The 23,310-nt window shown below is 36.0% G+C and overlaps 1 protein-coding gene across 1 annotated transcript; it reads left to right on the top strand.

Moving 5' to 3' along the window:
* Positions 1–1,602: 1,602 nt before the first annotated feature.
* On the top strand, positions 1,603–22,448 carry LOC137385561 (folliculin-interacting protein 1-like). The gene is made up of 19 exons (XM_068072045.1): positions 1,603–1,751; positions 2,496–2,628; positions 2,812–2,922; positions 3,083–3,189; positions 4,212–4,277; positions 5,042–5,214; positions 6,949–7,151; positions 8,575–8,781; positions 11,818–11,990; positions 13,110–13,224; positions 13,628–13,791; positions 16,921–17,087; positions 17,258–17,436; positions 18,243–18,979; positions 19,184–19,300; positions 19,400–19,538; positions 19,750–19,962; positions 20,723–20,838; positions 21,599–22,448. The coding sequence occupies exons 1-19, from the start codon at positions 1,663–1,665 to the stop codon at positions 21,675–21,677; spliced, it is 3,288 nt and encodes a 1,095-aa protein (XP_067928146.1). The 5' UTR covers positions 1,603–1,662; the 3' UTR covers positions 21,678–22,448.
* The last annotated feature ends 862 nt before the right edge of the window (positions 22,449–23,310 follow it).

Here is a 23,310-nt window from a genome sequence, read left to right as displayed (position 1 = left end):
ACGAGAGAAGCATTTGGTACCGTTTGGTAGCTAGATGGCCTGTGCTGGAGACTAGCATAACTGTCATGCCCCTCAAAGGTCTGCAACATTATCCAACCGGGTTTAAGAATAAAAATGATTTCAATTAAAGCAGCCTTCACCTTCTATTTTAGGCAAAAGTTAAAGATCAATTCTTTAGGCTACTGACAACAACAACTTAAAAAATCATAAAAAAGTTGAAAAAACGGAAACATAGTTAAGCCTAATTTTATATCACTTCTTCACATGAATTTCTTTTAATCTACTGGCATGAAAATGTGACATATCTTGAATATTGACATGCAGATACATTTCAAGCTGTGAGTACTAAAAACCATTGGACAGGTTAAGACACTAAATTGACAATCTATTTGATATCTTTATTCAACATATAAAGAAAATAAAAGTTAACACTGAAAAGATTCTACTAGCAAAAGTGAAACGTGATATATAGTTGTAGTATACTTTGGTTTGTTTATTTGTCACCTATTGTTTCAAGTAATATTGCCCTGCTCTATGTTATAGCATGCTACCTGTTTGCTTGTTTTTTTCCATAACATGCTTGCAATATTTTAATAATCTTTCTTATTAGTAGCCTATAATTGTTTTATGTGATATATATATATCACATAAAACATATCATATATATATATATATATATATATATATATATATATTTTAGTTACATATTATATTATGTTATTTAGCACCTTATTGTTTTAAAAATATTTAAGCAGATCGGTTAGATTAGGATTAGTCAAAGCTTATAAGACTAATAAAATGCTTGTAAGATTTAGAAGTTTCCACAGCACCCATTTTACAGTGAAAGTTGTCATTGCCAAAAACCGATAGAGACTACAACCAACTAAAACACATAAAACCTAGTGCATAAACTTGTGTCGATGAGTAACTTTCATGAAGAAAAAAGGTGTAGCAGACTCCCACCAAATACCGTTTTGAGGCACAGAAATCAAAGCCCTGTTCTCTTGCTTAATGTTACATACAAACAGATTACATAAGCTACAAGTCTGCATACAAACGCCTTTTTAGGCTTTTAACTAGCTGTAACTAACAATAACCTTTTTATTGTAATAAGTGATAGATTGTCGATCATGTCGCTGATCATGGTGATGATCTTCCAATTGAGAGTCTACGTTCCTAGAAGTGCTTGGCAAACTATTGTCACCGAATGCATCACGCTGACTATGTAGTTCATATAGTCGAGATGTTGTTCGAGAAGCAGGCCTTCCGGTAAGAATTAAATCAGTAGAATAACTCATTGTCTGAAATTCTTTATGAATAATAAGGTTAGTTTTGAAGTGAGTCACGCTGTGACTGTCCCATATAGGAAGTAGTGACTCACCAGGCAACGGAATGCTAGGTAGCGGATGCGATAATTTGCTATTGGGTTGTCGCCGACGCTGAAGTTCGCCCAAGCGATGACTACGTTTGTATTGATCACATGACCTATCTCACATGATTGGTCTATAGTTTGACGATAGCTCAGTGCAACCATCACATGACCTATATCAAACAAAAGTGTTATATTGTATATTGACCTGTAAAATAAACGTCTGTGGGATAGCAGTGGTATATCCACTACATGATGAGTACAGTGTGGTATTGTTACTAGTTGTAGAAACTATGGCACAGGTGTTTTATAAGATCTTCCAAAATAAGAAATATCAAACTTGTAGTCAAACCGCAAATCAGCAGAAAAAATCGAACACAAAGTAAGTCTTTCAAAACGATGATTTGTGTGATATTTATACAAAGTAGCTTTATTAATTTTCTGTTATTTATCTATTTATTGTTAGCGATGTATCGTATCTATAGAATGGTGGGTTATCAAGGTTACAGGCCTATTTCAATGAAATATGAAAGTACCCGTTATATATAAATCCTCGTACGTCTGTAGTCGATTTTTTGTTGTAAATCTTGGTTCTAAATTTTGGATTGTCTGCTTTCAAAATAGTTGTTCTGTATAAGCACCAGTATACATATGTTCAGTATACTATTCCTGTTAGGCAACTGAGAATGAATTACTTAAGACCTGTGGAGTTAAAATAAAGAAAATATGGCTGTGTTTTTTTGCAATATATATATATGTAAATATATAGTGTAAAGAAATTTTTATTAAATATATTTAAAGTAATTTGCTAATTATTTATTCAAAGTTCTGTAATCCCTTTACACTTTAATTATTTTATACATACTTAGTCACAATGGTTTTTACCAATGATATACAGCCCCCTGTAAATCATTGGGGGCTTTATATCATTGTTTTTACTAAAGATATTGCGAAGATAATTCAATGTGAATTTGTTTTATTTTACTGCTGTAACAGATATTGCTGAAAGTTATGTGGGTACATATAAAAGATACTTAAGTTTTTTGAGTTTAGATTGGTTTCAATTCAAGACTGAATTTGGGTTTTTCAAAACTAACCAGCGTAAAATGTCATCTTGGTGTTTTAGATGGCATGTTACACGGTTTACCAAGGAGGATATAAATCTGGTATTGTTCAAGGACTGTGGAAGCAGCGAAAAACAGGCTATCCTAGATTCTCGTTGTCTTCGACGAGTCACCCTCGATGACCTGCTTTGTGATGTAAGTTTTTGTTACTATAATGATGATCTACACAATGCAATCTGCTACAACAAGAGAATTATCGTTAAACTTTTGTCAAGCATTTATTGCTGCCATGGTGCACTAATCAACTTTTTGGTGTACTCTGAAATGCTGATACTCAACTTGCATTGTTTATGTTTGTATCTCTTATTGACGATATAGAAATGCTTAAAATTGAGGAAATGCGGGAGAAGGCCATCATTATACAGGCCAAGGTGTCTCGCGTGTCCCGGTGTAAATGCCACTATATCAAGTCTTCCCAAAAAGTATAAGGTGAGCGATTTTGTGAACTTGTTTAGATTCATAATTAAAAGGCTTTTGCACTTGTAAATCCAAGTAAGGGATAATGCCTAATAGCATTCATGAATTCTATTGTTTGATTGCAATACACATATCTACATGTATATGTATGGTGATTTTGTCATCACTGCAGAATGTATGTACGGGCAACAAGAATGATGTAACGCTGGTTGGAGAGATGATATTTGGCACAACTCCTCTGGCTGGCTCTGGAACGACTATTAAAGTTCACTCTCTAAAGTATGTGATCACCACTTTTTCCTTGACAAGCTGAAAACACACTTCAGACATGATTTATGACCTTGCAACTGAGTATGAAGTCTCCTTATTGCCAATGGTGTTGTTAATCTTAGTTTTACTGTTCATTATTAGGCCTACCCAATTTCAAAATTGTTTTGAAATAATGGTTAGCATTCTACGTAATAACATGCGAACTCATTGGCTAATAACATGCGAACTCATTGGCTAATAACATGAACAGGTTACTATATAGATCATTAGCTAGCCCCATGTCTAACTACTATCTGGTCTCCCATTTTCTAGCATGTGATTTTGATTCACTGATGGGAGAGCCTTGGCGACTATGTCATACCAGAGTTTCTAGTATGTTGTTTGTTGTCTCACCAACTATCAAATCCTTGGCCATGGCCCTCATCAGAACAATCTCACATGGCACCGGAGTGCATTACACTCTTTATTTCTATTCTAGGGATTTAGGATTTGCTGATCAATATTTCTTATCTTCTTTTTAACACAATGAAGTAGGAGCTAATGTTTTTATTGGCTAACAGAAATAAATTTATCTGTGGTTTACGAATAAAAGCTAGTACGCGATTGCAGATTCAGCTGCCTTCTTAACTGAGGAGCAATGGTGCGCACCACTTTTCTTTCTTCACCCATAACGGCACACCGGCGGCATTCCGGTTCTTGTGCATCACACTAATCTTTTATACGGCTTCTGCAGTAGTTTGTGCCAATCTGGTTTCATACTCCAACTCCATTATTTTTTACATGTAAAAACATTTACTGCATTTGTTACACTCAATTAGTGACATTGTCTCATAATTCGACCGAGGAAAAATTAACAGATAACACATAATCTACTGCAAGTCATGGTATGAGAATTTGGGACATCATCTGTGATACCTTTTAGCATCTCAGGTCAAGTTTCTTTATCTAAAATTGTTATCTTCTGACTCCCACATATGATGAGAGAAATAGAATGGTGCATAGGGATGTGAAGAAACACTTGTCTTTTGCAGAAATCCACATCAGCTCATGTTGTCCAGTGTGTTTCAGTACAAGCGTTGCAAAGACCAAGCTCCGAAGTAAGTGTGATAAGTACCTGTACCAGGCAGGGATGCTTGCTCTAGCATGACTACAAACTTATGGTTGTTCAGCTTATGGTCGTCCTCTGTTATCTAATCCTTGGACCACCCTACTGAGTCACTCAATCATATGATCATTTTGTTTCCATTAGGCAACAGTGCTTCCTTCTATGCATTAAAATTTTATGTTTAGACTTTGTGAAAAGCCTAATCAACGGTAAAACAACTGATATAGAGGTTTAAATATTATAAATATTATTATGTTTTGTAATTTAGGGTCTTTATTGGTTAAGAGTTTGTCAAAGCAGTTCCATACAGATAATATATCAATTAACAAGATTATGTAATGCATTTCAGTGAAATAACCCAGAGTGTGTTGATCAACCACTATTCAATGTGCTGGCTTCGTTCCATTTGTCAACTAAATTTTCAGCATACCACTCTTTCATATAACCTCAATGATTGTGTGAAACTTGTGTTACCTGGGAAATACCTGACTTTCAGGCATATACCTGTCTTGATTTTTGTCGCAAACTCTAACAAATAAAAACGCTGTTTTGTCGGAAACTTCAAGGTAAGGTGAACCCAGTTTATTTTTTTATCATCTATATCGTTTGATGCTACGGGTTGATGCGGTGCTGGTAGATAAATTGTTTCACCAGGTTACGGGAGCAAAAAGTAGTGGCGTTTGTCACGCACTCGATATATGTATCTCTTATCTTGTATGCCATTTAGTAAGACAGCTCATCTTCCTTCTCTTGCAGCGACTTCGATGAACTTGATTCATTTGAATCATCCATGTATGGGCTGCCGAGAAGAAACAGTGAAAATAACCTTGCTAGCCTTAGTTCCAATACGCCTATTGGTAGTCGTCCCATGGACATGCCCTCATTAGATTGCAGCTATTATGGAAGTGACAATAGCCTAAATCTCTCAGGTATGTTTTTTTATAAGCATCTGCAAGTTTAACATACAAAGGTTTACAGAAATCTATGTTGCTGCATGTTGTAGCTAGTTCAGTGAAGACCTTTAATTCCAATCAAGTCAAGGTCACTTGAGTCAGGTTTATCTTTTCAAGGGAGCAACCAATGAAAATATTAGACCTACTCAATGGTGTCCTATTGGAAGCTGTTGTTCTATCCCTTCATGGTGATCTGATGGTTTGAAGGAAGTTGATCCAATATATGTATGTAGCATAGTACAATAGGTTAGACTCAGTGATTCACTAGATGTGTTGCAACAGCCTAGTTAGTGTGCTTTGATTACTAATGTGCCCATTACCTTGAGTTGCCTTGGAACACATCATCGCCAAGAAAGCATTCACTGCCAAGAATGCATTCTTGGCGGTGCGCCAACTGTCTAGTCTTGGCGTTTCTCCAATGAACAAAATTTCTTAGCCCACTCTTAGAGCAGATTACTCCTGACTGCTGTTCACATGTCAGGATTGGATCACTCGAGAGAGCACTTGAATTAATCTTACTTTTCTATTTTTGACTGGCCTATCTGCTAGTCAGTTACGATTAGCTGGAGTTATTTTAGCAGCGGAATCCTGATCTTATTACAACCTTGTATTTCCTAGTTTGTGTAGGCTGCGCTGGTAGATAACGGTGGTTTATCTACCTTGGTCAGGTATGCGCGTGACACATGACCCAGAGATAATGACACATTATAGGCTGCAAATTGGGCACTTGTGGTATTGTTAGTTTTTAAAGGAAATGTGACACATTTTCTAGATTTGAATTAACCGAGCAAAATGGTTTTTAGAATTTTAAGAGCCCAGATTAGACATTGTCTAGTTTTCCTACTACTTATGATCTCTGAACGTCCATCCTTGGTACTAGTCATTATTCTTCTGAAAATATAATTCACTTAATTTCCTATAGTTCGAAAAAATTTTTTTAGTTAAATTTTAGTCGAATGGCATGTCGGAGAAATAATAAATTGAACTATTTAATTGCTGAGCACATGTTACATGATGATTGACCTATCACACTCCTTCATCATTGTACGATGTCGATAAGCATTTCTTGCAAGGGATTTATAATTAAAAGTTGATTAGTAATGATTGTTGTTTGTTGTTTACAATAAAGTTATGTTGATTTATTTTTATTATAATAAACTTGCACGAATAGCTAAAGCTTTCATGTACACCCGCAGTCGTTACCGTGTACTAATTGTCTCACACAAGAATTATCATATCCAATCACTTTCATTGATTTCCAATCAATTTCATAGGACAAGCTTCTTCTAAAGGAGCGAATCTTTGTAGTTCTGTACAGTCCCATACGTCACAGGAACAGTCTAAAGCACATTCAATAACTCCTAGTATCACCTATAAAATTGCCCTGCATCATTTTTATATTGGCGACATTCCTAGTTGAGTCAGCAGGGAAAGTTTCCAGCATGCTGCCTGATGGTTCTTTTTTACAACAGCCAGGAATATGAGTTGCAGCAGTAGTGCTGGCAGGCCACCCAATTCAATTTTACCTATAGGTTATGGATGGTGTATGAACTGCAGTCATTCAATCACCTGTCACTCGGAGGGGTAGTGGCCTGGTTTTAAAAGGTTACTCACTCCACAATCCTTTCAAACCACCTTTTGAGCGTCTGTGGTCTTTCTTGCATTGCTACGGGTACTCGTTTGCCTAACAGTCTTGCTGTTATTTTTTAGCGGCATCAGCTAGCAGCTTACACACGCCACTTCCTTCCCCTGGTGCCAACTCCGCAGCGAGCATAAACTCCTGCAGCAGACTTAGCATGATGAGGAGAATACGACGTAGCTTCAACTCTAGCTTTCAATATAACCCTGCAACTTCAAGCAGTGCATCAGCGCATGTCTCTGGCTTTGAGTCGCCCCAACATGCCCTCAGTGAGGTAGGAGCCTAAGGCTACATCCGGAATTCAAACACAGTACAACTAGTCTGGTCAGCGAGTTAACTTTGAAAGGAACTGAGTAAAACGATGAGGTGCATCTAGCTCACCATAGGAACCCTAGTAAATTCAAGTTCTCAGACACCTCATTGGGTTACCCTAGGACACTTATGTATATGCGTCATCTAACTTTCGCGTTTTCGCGGAGTCATCCTCTCTCGAAAATTTCATGAGCGAAACTAAACTATCATAACGAACGAGCGAAAACGCGATTTAAATAGCTTTGTTCATTGATATCCACAATGAAATCGTCACATAGAAGGACCTAGACGTCATTGATAGTTTAAGAAACAAATGGCAACAAGTGTTCAAATTGAATTATGGATCTCGCTCACACATTTCTACCTGCGGTTTACAAATACAAACTAGTCCCAAATCGAAAAATTTTTCTTACTAGCGAACTGGACCTGAAGAATCTAATCTGTTTGTTCCACTGCATTTATTTTCACATCACTGTATTTTCGCACTCATCAGAGCTGCGAAATTAAGTTGCAGCGAAATTTTACTCTGCGTGTCCTATTCAGGAAACTAAATACTAGCGAAATAAAAGTGCCCTAGGGTATGCGAGCTTTTCTTGGGACTAAAGCTAGTCAGTTACGATTAACAATCTTATTACAACCATGTATTTCCTTGTGGCTTCATGTAGCTTGTGTAGGCTTCGGGTTGATAGCGGTGCTTTATCTACATCGGTCAGGCATGCGCCCGTCACATGACCCAGGGATAATGATGATACATTATAGGCTGCAAACCAGGACACCTGAAGTATTGTGAGCTATTAAAGAAAATGTAGTGTTTTCTAGATTTGAATTAGCCGACCAGAATGGCTTTTAAAATTTTAAGAGCTCTGATTAGACATCGTTTAGTTTTCCTTCTATTTATGATTTCTGCGCTACCATCCTTTTTACGAGTCATTATTTTCCTGATGATAAAAACAAGTTCATTTCATTTCCTATAGGCAGAAAAAAATTTAGCTAGCTAAATTTTAGTCGAATAGCACGTCAGAAAAATAATACATTAAACTATTGAACTGCTGAACACATTTTATGTGATGATTGACCTATCATCATGTAAATCGTAATGTTCTTGGGACAATTTCATTTTTAAAAAACAAAAGTTTTTTAAAAATGACATTGTCTCAAAAACTTTTAGCCAGTCCAATATCATTAAGAAAACCTTTATTTATTTGGCCTCTGCCCGTATACCAATCATCTTATCGGGATGGGTTAGAATGGGATGTAAACAACTTAATACTTTTATAAAAAAAACCTTGAACCTATTATACCAAGCATATCATTAGGTTAGATTAGTGTAAAAAACTGCCTCTCATGCCATTTTTTGTTATGGTCCTGTTTACGTATTTTTGCAGTGCAGCCTATCGTCATCAGGCCGGAGACGCGGTGCCCGTATTGGAATGGCTGTAATCTTCACTCTCGACGAATTTGATGATTCCAGAAGAGACTTTGAGACATTCTTCTTCTCACACATAACATTGATAGAGGGACAGCTGGTCGCACTGCGGACTGCCATAGAGAATTACGCCTGTGAGCCCAAAGTCATTGAACTAGTCATGGAGGTACGTGCACAGCTCTTACAATAATCTTATCTATTACAATTACAGTGATGCTTCAAAAACATTTTCATCAATTCCTATGCTCGTGTGCTTCATTTAATAGTAGCATTTCTCATGACCGCTCTATAGGCTCATAGCAGCTTGTACCACTCTATTTCTGCCACATTCTGGAGGTTCCACGTGGTTGTTGTGCCAGGCAGCATTTACAGAATAATCACTGAGTATTGTGAACAGTCTTGTCGTGCTTTCCTTGCACTGAGTATACGTTTATTCGTAAAGCATATATTCAGTTTAAACAGGCCTGTATTCCTTTTATAACTTTTCAGTTATTTTTGGTGGATAAGTACTAAGAATTGCAGTCTAAGCTCATTCACTTGGAATTTCCAACCACTAATACAGTATACCTACTAGCAACTAGCATTCTATATTCTCTTCATGGTGGTCTCGCCAAATGAGTGATCTTGTGAGACTTTGTTAAGACTTGGAAACTGAACTTTATTGCTTATAGTGGGTGTGTGAAGAAGACCCCCCAAACTTGCATTTTCCTTATCATAACATAATTGAATCAGAACATCGATGAGGAGCACTATGGGGCAGGCTCGTCTAAATAATCTTCTAATATTACACATATATAAAGATGTTGAAATAGATACAGAATCAGTTTGAAATATTTCTGCTATGGACACATTGACAAAACAAGAGCTATTGCAACAAAAAAGTAATAGCTCTTGTTCTGTCAATGTCTCCTACAGAAATCTGTAGTGTCATGAGTTTTATATCGTAATTTTATTATCGTCTGTTGAATAAAAAAAAAGTTTTGCTTTCCGTGAACCATAAACAATATATTTATGTAGATTTTGAAGCTTACTATTGATTGCATTTATGCATACTTTGCGGGTTGTTCATGCTTAAAAGGTCCAGAGCTTCAGAGGTCCAGAACCCAGTTGGGGGGAAGCGTAAGCCCCCCAAGCCCCCAGGTGTTCATAACTAGTCTCCTAACAGTTGCCACCCCAACTTGCAACTAGGGAATACAGGCCTGAGTTTAAATTTGCTTTTTTACAATATGCCTGATCTTCCAGTCTCTTATTAGATGTATGAGTTAAGGAATTGATAGTATATTCATTGCTTGAGAAGCTTTAGTCATCTGATCTCGCCATAGAAAGGGAACGTTACGCTATGTAGGTAACTTTCAAGGTTGACTCGCAACAAAATTCACATTACATATATTTGGTATCAAAAGATTCACCATGTCTTACTCTGCTGTGTTGTAGGTGCAAAATATGTGAAAATGTGATTACAAGCTCTTAAAAGCTACAAAGCGAAAAGCCGCCGTAGATTTGAATCAGTTTATTTCTCTGACGTTGTCATTACATTTGGTTATTGTTTTGTCGCGTGATGTTCTCACGTAAATTGAAAGGCCAATAAAAGGCTGAATATAAAACTTCTCATAGCACTAGTTTATGACAAACACTTCGTGTTTTATTGAAGACCCCGTATCAAATATAGATACTCGCTACTTTACAGTTTTGTTTCGGCTTGGTCTAATCGTCAAGTCGTAATCTGATCATGTGACCCATACTTCGTGATTATTTTCTGCAGCATTTTTCGATTATCACAAGTGACCAACAGGCTCGGCATGTTTATCAGACAATGATATGTACTCCTTCGAGCTAAGGTTAAAAAATTGAACGAATTTTCACGGTAGGTTATAAGATATCAGTGCTGAAAGTGACAGCATTACAATGACGATAAAATAGACACGTAAGAACAATAGACATGGTTTTATTGAATGCGTGAAGTATATTTGTGAAAATATTTTGACGAATGAGGTAGCGTAAAAGTGTAAACAGAAGCCATATTGTACAACTACGTCCCATTTGAGCCGTTTTGGAAAGAGGTTCTAACCTATGGCGGTCTCGTGATGGCAGCGATTAACTGTTCGTTTTTGAGCTTTTATGAGCTTGCAATCACATTTTCACATATTTTGCACCTACAACACAACAGAGTAAGATATGGTGAATCTTTCGATATCGAATAACTATAATGTGAATTTTGTTGCAAGTCAACCTTTAAGCATATGAGAAAGTTTTTTTCACCTATAAAATGCTGATCCATTTTTTTGAGTGGGAATATGTTTACTTGTTAAGCGACTATACTGGCCTTTGGATAACTGAGACTATCTGGGACTGGAGAGTTGCAATACTAGTGAATCAAAGCTGTACATGAAACATAAGTATGTGATCGTGACGGCCTTGATTTTGTTGTTTCTACTCACGTGCTTCCACAGTTCACTCATATGTCATGTGATGCGCTACCTTGTCTCTTCGAGCCCATTCATCAAGTCATATGACTGACTATCCACTGGAAGAAATCTCTCTCGCAATTTTAGAAACCTTCTCATCTTAGCAATTGCGATAGCGCCCAACTGCTGGCTGCTTGGTAGAGTTCAGAGGCTATTTGACCATACATTGTTGTTGTCCTTTGTCAGTCTTAAAATGACTTGACCCAGCTGACTTTTGTCACTCGTTGGTTGCCTAGTTGTTTCCTAGGTGAGCGGGACCCTAATCACCATCACGTGCCGGGCAAAGTTCAGACAATGGATTTTCTTCCTATATACTTTTCGCTTCACCGATTCTGCATTCTTGTCTGTCATTCGCGTCTGGAATAAATCCAGATAGCTTTATTGCTGGCTAGCAGAACTGCTGGCTAGCAAAATTGGTAGCTAGAAGAATTGGTAGCTGGCAGAACTGAAGGATGAATGAAAGCAAAATTTCCATAGAAAGCCTCTTAAAGCAAAATAAAGCGTAAATGAGAGAGTTGATTATTTTTATTGCAAAACTGAACATTTAATGCCATACAATTTTCGCTTTTCCATGTGAATATTTTTATTAATGAGATGACTTTAGAAAGGTACAATCACTGCACCTTCAGCTAGCAGCTAACAAAGAGGCAGGCAACCTGTGGATTTATTTTATGTCATTAAATTGGTACAGTAGCCATTTGTGCAGTGAGCTCATAAAATGCTGTCCTACTTTGCAGGCATTGGATGAATTCAAGGACAAAGTGTATGACCTATATACCGCACGGCGCCTTGCAAATCCTGTCTGGCTTGCCATGATGGCCACCTCAACCCACCGGTACAAGGTCTGTGAAAAGTTTGTGCGAGAGTTCACCGTACTCATAGAAAGATATGACACAAAGTCTACAAACAAGTAAGCTATGCTTTTGACTTCTATGAGCTAGCATAGTTTCATTCATTCCATTCATTCGTAGTTAGACACAAATGTAACCTAGAAAGATTCTAGCAGAAGCCAGCTTGTACCAGTGAGTATGTCACGTAGGGAGAAATTATTTTAAGAATGCGCTCGATACGCGTCATTCATATGGCCATGCTTTGTGTATAATAGGAATAGTTACGCGTTGCGATTGCTCTTCATGTTATTAGACAATTTTTGTTGTTGTCGCATGCAGCTTCCCGTTTGTAATCGCGATTGAAAAACCTGATATTTTGTTGTTGAAAGAAGTAATAAAAAGAATGGTAATAAATTATTGCGATAGAGAACCAGCCAAAACATTGGCCTGCCATATCAAATATTTAAAGCAAGACCTCTATGTTCTCCACATGGCAATCGTTGTCACTATTCGTTTGCAATCGAATAGTGACTTCATCATTTGAAAGTTTTTTATAGCTTGGCTCAGCCAAGGATCCACTAGTTGGTCACATTTTGTAGGCCAACATTAGTTGGTAGCATCCGCAGCATCTCTTCCTAGCGCTATTCTAGAGATAAGTTCGTTGATTTGCTGATCGATTTTGGTAATATCACTCACTGCAATACGCCACCTTGTTGATAGTTATCTCCCTTGTTGATAGTTATCTCCCTTGTTGATAGTTATCTCCCTTGTTGATAGTTATCTCCCTTGTTGATAGCTATCTTCCTTGTTAATAGTTATCTGCCTTGTTGATAGTTATCTCCCTTATTGATAGTTCTCTCTTACTTGCTGATAGATATTTTATTAATGTGAATTTTTTCAAGTTGGCTTGTGAAGTTTAAAAGTTTCACCTGGTTGCAAACCACGCCTTTTTGAATGAAGTTGATTCAGCTAGCTCGAGGGTGTAGCAGTTCCTGGAAAATCTCTGCAAATAGGTTTGATTGTGCAATAACCTCTGCTACCTATAAAATCAGTGGGTGATTTGGTACAAATATGCTTTGACATCAATGATAGTTGAGAGACCTTGTTGTCGGTACTTCAAGCTGGTAGGAAGTTGTTATGACAATCTGCAATCCTGTTTATTGCTCAGTCATCCCATGCAATACTTCTCTTTTCTCTAGCTTTGTGAGTACATTACTCACCGGAGTCCTCATGTACCACTTAGCCTGGGTGCCTACGGTTACGCCCTCTGGTGAAAATAACTCTAGTTATGCTGACCGACATTCTGCGAAATGGGTGAGGAACAGTTTGCTTATCTTAATAGTTAGATTAGCTTGAATATTCTTGCAAAGCATCATCATGGTTTATGGCTAGTTAACTTTGAGTTTCTTCTGGATGGCGGTTGTACTTGAGTCAGAGTCATGAGACATAGTTTCAGTCTTGTTTATATGACGCTCACGAGCCCCAAGTTCCTACTCTTATTCACGTGTGGATTCTAGAGTATCATGCTATGTTTATAATCTTATATGACTCGGTAGGTCATTCTTCTAGCATTTTAGCGCCAACAATCTATCAGGTTTGACAGATTGTTGTGGCACGCTATCATGTGACTGGCCTACCAACAGAAATCTTCAATCAATATTACCCTGACTATGTAACACTGTGAATCCCTACAAGAAATATTGTTATGTTATTGTAGTTGGATATGTTAGCCAAATCTCATCCGTATAATCCACTATGGGCCCAGCTGAGTGACATGTATGGGGCCATCGGTATGCCACCCCGACTTGCACGAACTATTGTCACGGGTAAGAAGACAGACACCATCGTGAAGTTTCTCTTTGTACTGAGCTATTTCATCAGGTGAGTGGCAATAAATATGAGGGTCTACATGATCAACTCTCGATGCTACAGTACATGGTTGTTCATAATTTTGGCATTCTAATAGCATGTAAAAGTCAGTTAATGCTTGACTTCCTGCTCAGCAGGTCCTTATTTCAGTCAGGTGAAGGTTGCTTGAGCGTGTCTCGATATAAGCTATTCTACTGTACCTACTTGCTTAGCGTCATATTATTTTCATGTTATTAGTTGTGCATTTATACTGGTTTTTTTCAAAAAGCAAATTGCTACTAAATATTGCTAAACTACTAAATATATATAGAATTTGACGGAGTACTATGATTGTGCTCTGATTACTAGTAACTATCCTAATAGTTTGGAATAGTATACAGAGATAATAACATCAGCGACTACTCATCTTGAAGATATAACCATTTACTAGGGCGTATGATATGAATGTTATTAAATAATGCATTGATTGCTGTTTGTTGATTAATATGCTTGTTGATTAATATGCTTGTTGATTAATATGCTTGTTGATTAATATGCTTGTTGATTAATATGCTTGTTGATTAATATGCTTGTTGATTAATATGCTTGTTGATTAATATGCTTGTTGATTAATATGCTTGTTGATTAATATGCTTGTTGATTAATATGCTTGTTGATTAATATGCTTGTTGATTAATATGCTTGTTGATTAATATGTTTGTTGATTAATATGCTTGTTGATTAATATGCTTGTTGATTAATATGCTTGTTGATTAATATGCTTGTTGATTAATATGCTTGTTGATTAATATGCTTGTTGATTAATATGCTTGTTGATTAATATGTTTGTTGATTAATATGCTGATTAATATGCTTGTTGATTAATATGCTTGTTGATTAATATGCTTGTTGATTAATATGCTTGTTGATTAATATGCTTGTTGATTAATATGTTTGTTGATTAATATGCTTGTTGATTAATATGCTTGTTGATTAATATGCTTGTTGATTAATATGCTTGTTGATTAATATGCTTGTTGATTAATATGCTTGTTGATTAATATGCTTGTTGATTAATATGCTTGTTGATTAATATGCTTGTTGATTAATATGCTTGTTGATTAATATGCTTGTTGATTAATATGCTTGTTGATTAATATGCTTGTTGATTAATATGCTTGTTGATTAATATGTTTGTTGATTAATATGCTTGTTGATTAATATGCTTGTTGATTAATATGCTTGTTGATTAATATGCTTGTTGATTAATATGCTTGTTGATTAATATGCTTGTTGATTAATATGCTTGTTGATTAATATGCTTGTTGATTAATATGCTTGTTGATTAATATGCTTGTTGATTAATATGCTTGTTGATTAATATGCTTGTTGATTAATATGCTTGTTGATTAATATGCTTGTTGATTAATATGCTTGTTGATTAATATGCTTGTTGATTAATATGCTTGTTGATTAATATGCTTGTTGATTAATATGCTTGTTGATTAATATGCTTGTTGATTAATATGTTTGTTGATTAATATGCTTGTTGATTAATATGCTTGTTGATTAATATGCTTGTTGATTAATATGTTTGTTGATTAATATGCTTGTTGATTAATATGCTTGTTGATTAATATGCTTGTTGATTAATATGCTTGTTGATTAATATGCTTGTTGATTAATATGCTTGTTGATTAATATGCTTGTTGATTAATATGCTTGTTGATTAATATGCTTGTTGATTAATATGCTTGTTGATTAATATGCTTGTTGATTAATATGCTTGTTGATTAATATGCTTGTTGATTAATATGCTTGTTGATTAATATGCTTGTTGATTAATATGTTTGTTGATTAATATGCTTGTTGATTAATATGCTTGTTGATTAATATGCTTGTTGATTAATATGCTTGTTGATTAATATGCTTGTTGATTAATATGCTTGTTGATTAATATGCTTGTTGATTAATATGCTTGTTGATTAATATGCTTGTTGATTAATATGCTTGTTGATTAATATGCTTGTTGATTAATATGCTTGTTGATTAATATGCTTGTTGATTAATATGCTTGTTGATTAATATGCTTGTTGATTAATATGCTTGTTGATTAATATGCTTGTTGATTAATATGTTTGTTGATTAATATGCTTGTTGATTAATATGCTTGTTGATTAATATGCTTGTTGATTAATATGCTTGTTGATTAATATGCTTGTTGATTAATATGCTTGTTGATTAATATGCTTGTTGATTAATATGCTTGTTGATTAATATGCTTGTTGATTAATATGCTTGTTGATTAATATGCTTGTTGATTAATATGCTTGTTGATTAATATGCTTGTTGATTAATATGCTTGTTGATTAATATGCTTGTTGATTAATATGCTTGTTGATTAATATGCTTGTTGATTAATATGCTTGTTGATTAATATGCTTGTTGATTAATATGCTTGTTGATTAATATGCTTGTTGATTAATATGCTTGTTGATTAATATGCTTGTTGATTAATATGCTTGTTGATTAATATGCTTGTTGATTAATATGCTTGTTGATTAATATGCTTGTTGATTAATATGCTTGTTGATTAATATGCTTGTTGATTAATATGCTTGTTGATTAATATGCTTGTTGATTAATATCAGTTTGTAATTTGATTTTTTATTCTATTTTGGCTTTTCATAAATTTATTAATAATTTTTCATAAATCTGCATTATCAATTATTAATAAAGGTTTACTATCTCTTGCATTCTTAGTTTTACATACAATAAATTGGTTTGAGTGCTTTATAACAACTTCGCTCGCATTTCTAACTCTCTATAGATTATTTTATTACATGTAAAGGTTGTATGGTTGTAAAGGCTGTAAATTGTTTTATATTCACGAAACTATTCACAACAAAAACTGTCAGTTATTTTAATAGCAAAATACATGCACATATGTTTTTGTTTCTCAACTCGAAGTTATCCTTAAAGTATGTAGCTACTCATAAATTATAGCGGTTGTTTAGTTGACCTGAATAATCTAGAATCTATAGCCAATGTGACACAAGATACATGTAGATAGCTAACGCATTACTACTCTCTTCATAGCGCATCTGTGCTGTGTAATCATCATGCATACACCGTTAGACATCAGATGTTGGGTGCTTGCAGGTGCTCAGAGATTCATGAAACACTGGACGAGTGCTTTGATGAGGAGAACCTACTTCAACAGCTTGAGTCAGCGCTTGATGACATCTGTGTCAATTCAATGGAGAAGGACGCTGAAGGCAGGGCAGACTTTGTTTTAGTCGATGCGCCTGCCAATTCTGTCTTGCAAGGTAAGACCCCATCAGAGATTCACACCTACAACATGCAAATTATCCAGCCATTATACTTAGAATATGTTCATGTCTTATTGGTTGCTGTAGACACAGAGGGTGAGACCGACTCCAGGCTAGTCAGCCATTATACTACTTAGAATATGTTCATGTCTTATTGGCTGCTGTAGACACAGAGGGTGAGACAGACTCCGGGCTAGTCAGCCATTACACTGGTCAAAGCAAGCAGCGTCGTAAGTCCTGTGGAAAGCAGGACACAGTTGGTGGCGAATCTGGTTTCACCGAGTCTCTCGGAGATGGATCCCTCGCGGATGTACAGAGGGTTCCCTCTAGCTCTCCTGCTGATAAGGTACAAAATTGGATAATCTAGTCTGGTTTTGTGCATCTGTAAAGACTGGTTGACTGTCTAGCTGATTGCAGTGAAGATTGTTCACATGAATGGGAATAAAAAGGAGGACAATCTTTACAATCAGTTTATTTGTGCTGTTATGACCTTATGCCCTTGGACTCTGTCTGAGAATCTGTCTGTAACGGAGGTGCAGCCCTTTTAAACAACTGGGTTGCAAGATTACTAGTAACTCTCCAAAGTGTCAACGATTTTCTACTTGAATACAAACAGGAAGGGTTATAGAGACTCGCGCAATAGAGTTATTTTTATTAACTCATATAGTACCTTTTTATTGACTCATATAGTACCTTTTTATTAACTCATATAATACCTTTTTATTAACTCATATAGTCCCTTTTTATTACCTCATATAATATCTTTTTATTAACTCATGTAGTACCTTTTTATTAACTCATATAGTACCTTTTTATTACCTCATATAATACCTTTTTGTTGACTCATATAATACCTTTTTATTGACTCATATAATACCTTTTTATTGACTCATATAATAACCTTTTTATTAACTCATGTAGTACCTTTTTATTACCTCATATAGTACCTTTTTATTAACTCATATAGTACCTTTTTATTGACTCATATAATACCTTTTTATTAACTCATATAGTACTTTTTTATTTACTCATATTTAGCCCGAACCTGACATCTGTAGAAAGCGGTAGTAACGTGAACTAGGCTTTTTGTCGTATCACTAGCTAAAAAGGCTACATGATGGAATAATTGAAATTAAATGCTATGCCTTGCAGGTAAGCGAATGGATAATCTCAAGTCAACTCAGTGACTCCCCCAGTGAAGACGGACTTGTGGAAGCTTGTACAGACTCTAGCATTAATCTCCACAAGTCTGCTACCGACTCAACCCTGGTAAACAGCCTAGCCAACAGTGCGGGCTTGACTCCTATGTCTCCCGCGAGGATAACCTGTCTGCCATCACCTACTGAGGCTAGAGTTGAGCTCGTTGCTCCAATATGTCGGGCACCCCTCATATCATCATCTCCTATTCCTGAAACGCCGGACACCAAACCTTGGATTAAAGATGGTCTCAATTCTATTGGTAATCTTCGAAGACTCTTTTCATCTGAAATAGACGAAATGGATGACATCTTTGATGGTAAGCCTCCTTCGTTCAGTCGACAACCCTCCAGCACTAGCCAATTTGACGATTTGTTTGATGGCTCCAACCTTGACAGCTTCTCCATGCTTGTGCCTAACCCGGCTGAAGAAACAGAGACCGAGCCACCGACTCCCACCAACAATAGGAACATGCTTTTTAAAGTTATGAAGGAGGCAGGATTTCACCAACATAACAGTTCTACGCAACATTCTGACTCTACAGAACAATCAACGAAAGAATGTAAAACTGGTCCTGCCAAATTCACCCCCATGTCTCCGGCCGTATCCAGTGATGACCAGTTTCGTGACCGCAATATGAGCATAGGAAAACAGAGCAGCCGGTGCAGCACTCCTCAGACTGTGCTTTGTGGGTGAGTCTTGCATAGGAGAGTTTGACTAGTTGTAATCCTTTGTAAACTTCTTTCCTTTGCGCTTAGGCCTGGGAGCGGAAGCTCGCTTTCTACGTAAATGGATAACACCGCACTGCAATGTTTGCGCAGTGTAGTTACTGCATGGTGAATAATCACAATGGCATTACCAAACCATACATTATATTATCATTTTTGACTTCACAGAGGGACTACTCAATGCTCAGGTGGACGATGCAGAAAATTGTCCGCTTATCAGACCATGGAGTTGGACGATGAGGAACCCGATCCTTTTGCTAAATATGAAGAACTAAAAATGCCGAGGTAGATAACTGTGATTATTCCATATTTGAACATTTTTGATCATATTAGAAGTATGACTCGTCATGTCTGGTATAATAATTTTAGCTTGCACTCTCATAGGTCTACAGAGGTGTCAAAACTGGCAGACACGTCGATATCTACCACCAGCTTTGGCAGGCAACAGTTGGCGAGTTTTTCTGATCACTACCTCTCAGACTTTGTCCTTCATGGCACCTCTGATGATGAGGTCTTCACTAAGGTATAATGATCATTTCTGATTATTATGATTGGACTGGGTTATACGTATTTTTCTCACTATTGGATAACTGGTTCATGACTTGTAGGCTGTAGCGCATTTAGCTAAATGTGTGTTGCGAACTTGTGCTTGTAGCAGAAAATGCATTGTATGTCTGAAGTGGCGCTAAAATTGGCCAACTTTTTATTGTGTACGGTTTTATTTTCATTTGCAGGTGCAGAAGGACCTAGTAGCATCCGTCGAACATTCAGTTCTTGAAGACAGGATAAGTGAGGCTGTGTGTATTGTGGCAGACACAGAAAGATGGTCTGTAAATGTTTCCTCTAGCATGCGAGAGCAGCCTAAACCGTTATCTGCATCACATCTGGTCATCAATATGGTTGAAGCTGTTAGTTCACTCTCAAAGCTCAAAATGTCTCCTGAATTTGTAAGTAACACTTACTATCAGTGCTTGCTGATGCTACCCAAACGTTTGAATTTCCATTTTGATTATAAAGATTTGCTAGCGTGCCAAATTTTTTCAAATGCAAAGCTGGTGATGTTATTTTATGTAAAGATGATATCAATTATACTTACTACTATATACTGTACTATATACTATTCTTCAAGAGTATTTCTTCAGTGTAGTTTGTAATAATATATAACATACATCTAAAAATCTAGCATTTACAGAGATCTATAAGCATATACAGACCAACCTTGTTTTTCAAACATCTCAGAGCTGTGAGAGAGCACAAACAGCTCCCAAAGCTTCAACTCAAACAGAAAATTTGTGATTTCTGTTGCTTCAGAAGCCGCACGAGTTATTTCAGATTATATCAAGTTTTTATGTTGCTAAAACTAACATGTAAATGCTTCTGATACTGCCATTTTGTCCACAAACAGTTTTGGCACAACATTAAGCTACAAGAGAAGACAACTACCCTAATTATTTTTTTTGTAGTCGAAGCAGTTATTGTATATTTTTAGTACAACACTAAAATATGTTTATATATAAATACAATTACATGCAAAACTGAGACCCCTAAATTATTTAATTTATAAACTTAAACATGGTTTTCCTTTCAGAACCTTCTCTTTCAATCAATTGATCTTCTCTTGTTTACTCTATAAAATGTTAGCTTCTCTTGTTTACGTTATAAAATGTTAGCTTTTGAGATATCTGTTTATTTTTTCTTTCATTCCAGATACTTATGCACATGGAAGACCGGCTACAAGAAATGTTTTTTAAAAGTCGAATGCTCTCCAAGTACATACACAGTAGGAAGAAGGTAGACATGGATGAATTGGATGCGATGTTTGGGTGAGTCTACTGTTAATTCATTTCAACATCTGCTTTATTTGTCAAAATTATTGCATGTTGGAGCAGCTATCATATAAGAATACACCTTATTTAATTTAGTTTGTTTGACAGCTTGAAAGACACTAAAGTATTATTGTTTTTATACAGTTTCGTTTTTACATTTGTTGTCTTTTAATTTCATCTAACATGATCACAGCCAGGTTGTCGTTTTCCCATTTCAGGCCTCTTTTTGCATCTCTGTCATTTTATTCCTTATGATAATAACCTTACAGCTGGGGAGATTTTTTTTAAAAGTGATCCAAAGATATATGTTTGTTAGTAGTAGTCGGATTTCTAAAAAAGTTTTGTTTTTATTCCTATTTACCACTTTTTACCACCAGTCATCTTAGAACTGTGATTTTAAAATTGCCAAAGGATGTTGTGAGTTAGTATTAAACGTTGTTTGAGCGATGCAGAATCAAAGCATGTGAATAAGAACTGCTTTATGTACTGATTTAAAGACTGCTATTAAAATAAGTTTGAACATCATTAAATTGGAAATTACTTTGTATGTTGCGACAATTTTTGCTCAAATTTTATGTTTTATGCTGAAAAATTGGTATGTTGAGATGATTGTAAGTCGTAATTTAACTGTATATTCTATTCACTCCGGAGGTGACCGAGTCCCTGGCTGACTGGTTGAAGGAACTATAGAGTATCCTCTATGAAACATCCGTGTGTCTAATTGTAGTCAACGCAATAGTTAATATTCATATTTCAGGTTGGAGGTAAGCGATATAAGATTCCTGCTCTCTGTTGCTGCTACACACTCCATGGTGAATGTACATGGTATATACTAACAGTGGCTGTTATACCTTTCAAGTGTGAAAAGACGACTTCGACTCAAAGCCATTTTTAATAACGGCTACTTGGAAATATTCTATATTTTAATTTGGTGATCAAACTGTAAATATTTTCCTTTATACATAATTTTTAACTTTGCTAATTTTTGTTTAATTGTGTAAGTCTATTTGTCCGTGAATTGTTCATGGAGGATCCATGCTTTTTTTTCAGACTGATGCTACCTAGTACCATGTAGGACTTCTTAGCGCTAGAGACTAGCATATGAATTCGGATTTTGTTTCTTTGATGTCTGTGATATGTAGTACACTCCTTACTTGCTGTTGCTACTTGGACTACACAAAAGTATATATCTCGCTATTTTGTCTGTTCACTGCGTTGTGACAGAAATTGTTAACTACAAAATTTTTCTACTGTTACTAAAATATAGCATACTATGTATGTTTTGTCAGGATTTTAGACTTTACTTCCCCTCCTCGCAATATTTGATTCTGACAGGTGCCAGACCAATTCTTTCTTTGTACTGGTTACTTTCCATCCACCCAGTCATAATGTTATTGTACACAACATTTGCTTCCAGCTGTGTATATTTCTATTAAGCAGTTGCTCACTGCCTATTTATTTATTTTGTGGTATCTCTTTGTCCCTGTACACTCTGCAGTATTTCCATATTAGCCATCCTTAACTTATTTTGTTAAAAACTTTTATTCTAGTTAGCGATGTGCTTTTGTGCATTTGATCTGTTCAATTGAAATAAACATTACGCTGAACTTAATATCTTGTATTTGTGTGTCATCTGTTTGTTAAGTGATCAGAATTTAAGAAGAGCCTTCGGACATAGGTCAATTTGTAAAATGTTTTATCATCTGTGATTGTGTAAAAGAAGATAACTGTCCAAAACTATGATACCTATAATTTACCTTACCTTCGATAATTTAAATGCCTTAATTTACAAGGTTGAGCTTATCCAACCCTTTTCTTCATAACGCACATTTGTACACACTTCACAAAGGTTGTCATTAAATAAGCGTTGGCATTACTAATCACAATATTCACTATAAAACATTAGAGGGATGATGATAAAGCTACAAGGAAAATGAGTATGCAGCCTTCAATGCTTTTTACAATCTTGCTGCTACCAATGATCAGACCTGCCAACCTTGGAGTGGGGAAAGGAGTGAGAGTCTATTTTGGGGGCAGTGGAAACCCGAGGATTTCATAAGTGGGGTAAATTTTCATAGCGTATAAAAACACCATAGCGAAAGATAATATAACTCCATATGGAAACTACATGTCGTAGAGGTAGAGATTATTGATAGATGAGAATGCCACAAATATGTTTATACATGGTTGTTTATTAGTAGTAAGTATATGATTACTGTTTGAAGATTGGGGCAAAAAAGCCGGTTTGCTTGGGTAAAAGGGGCAAGTGCGTGACACGGGCGTGAGATGCGTGAGGCGCGTGAGGCATGGGGCAATTGCGTGAGTCTCACGCATAATGCGTGAGAGTTGGCAGGTATGCCAATGATATACAGTCCCCCATGGGGGGCTGTATATCAATGCTGCTACTCCTATTAAATGCTTCACGAGTTGTTCAACCTTGTCCTACGTGTACCGTAAATATTACATCAT

Source organism: Watersipora subatra, chromosome 1, assembly GCF_963576615.1.
Source record: "Watersipora subatra chromosome 1, tzWatSuba1.1, whole genome shotgun sequence".
NCBI classification, from domain to species: Eukaryota; Metazoa; Bryozoa; class Gymnolaemata; order Cheilostomatida; family Watersiporidae; genus Watersipora; species Watersipora subatra.
Note: the sequence above shows the minus strand (reverse complement) of the source record. Positions and strands in the feature narration are given on the sequence as shown.

Bases quoted from the DNA above. Each gene is read 5' to 3' on its own strand.
- LOC137385561 (XM_068072045.1), top strand. From the start codon at position 1,663: ATGGCACAGGTGTTTTATAAGATCTTCCAAAATAAGAAATATCAAACT. The intron at 2,923-3,082 runs GTGAGCGATTTT...TCATCACTGCAG, and splicing joins GTCTTCCCAAAAAGTATAAG to AATGTATGTACGGGCAACAA. The intron at 19,539-19,749 runs GTATAATGATCA...TTTCATTTGCAG, and splicing joins ATGATGAGGTCTTCACTAAG to GTGCAGAAGGACCTAGTAGC.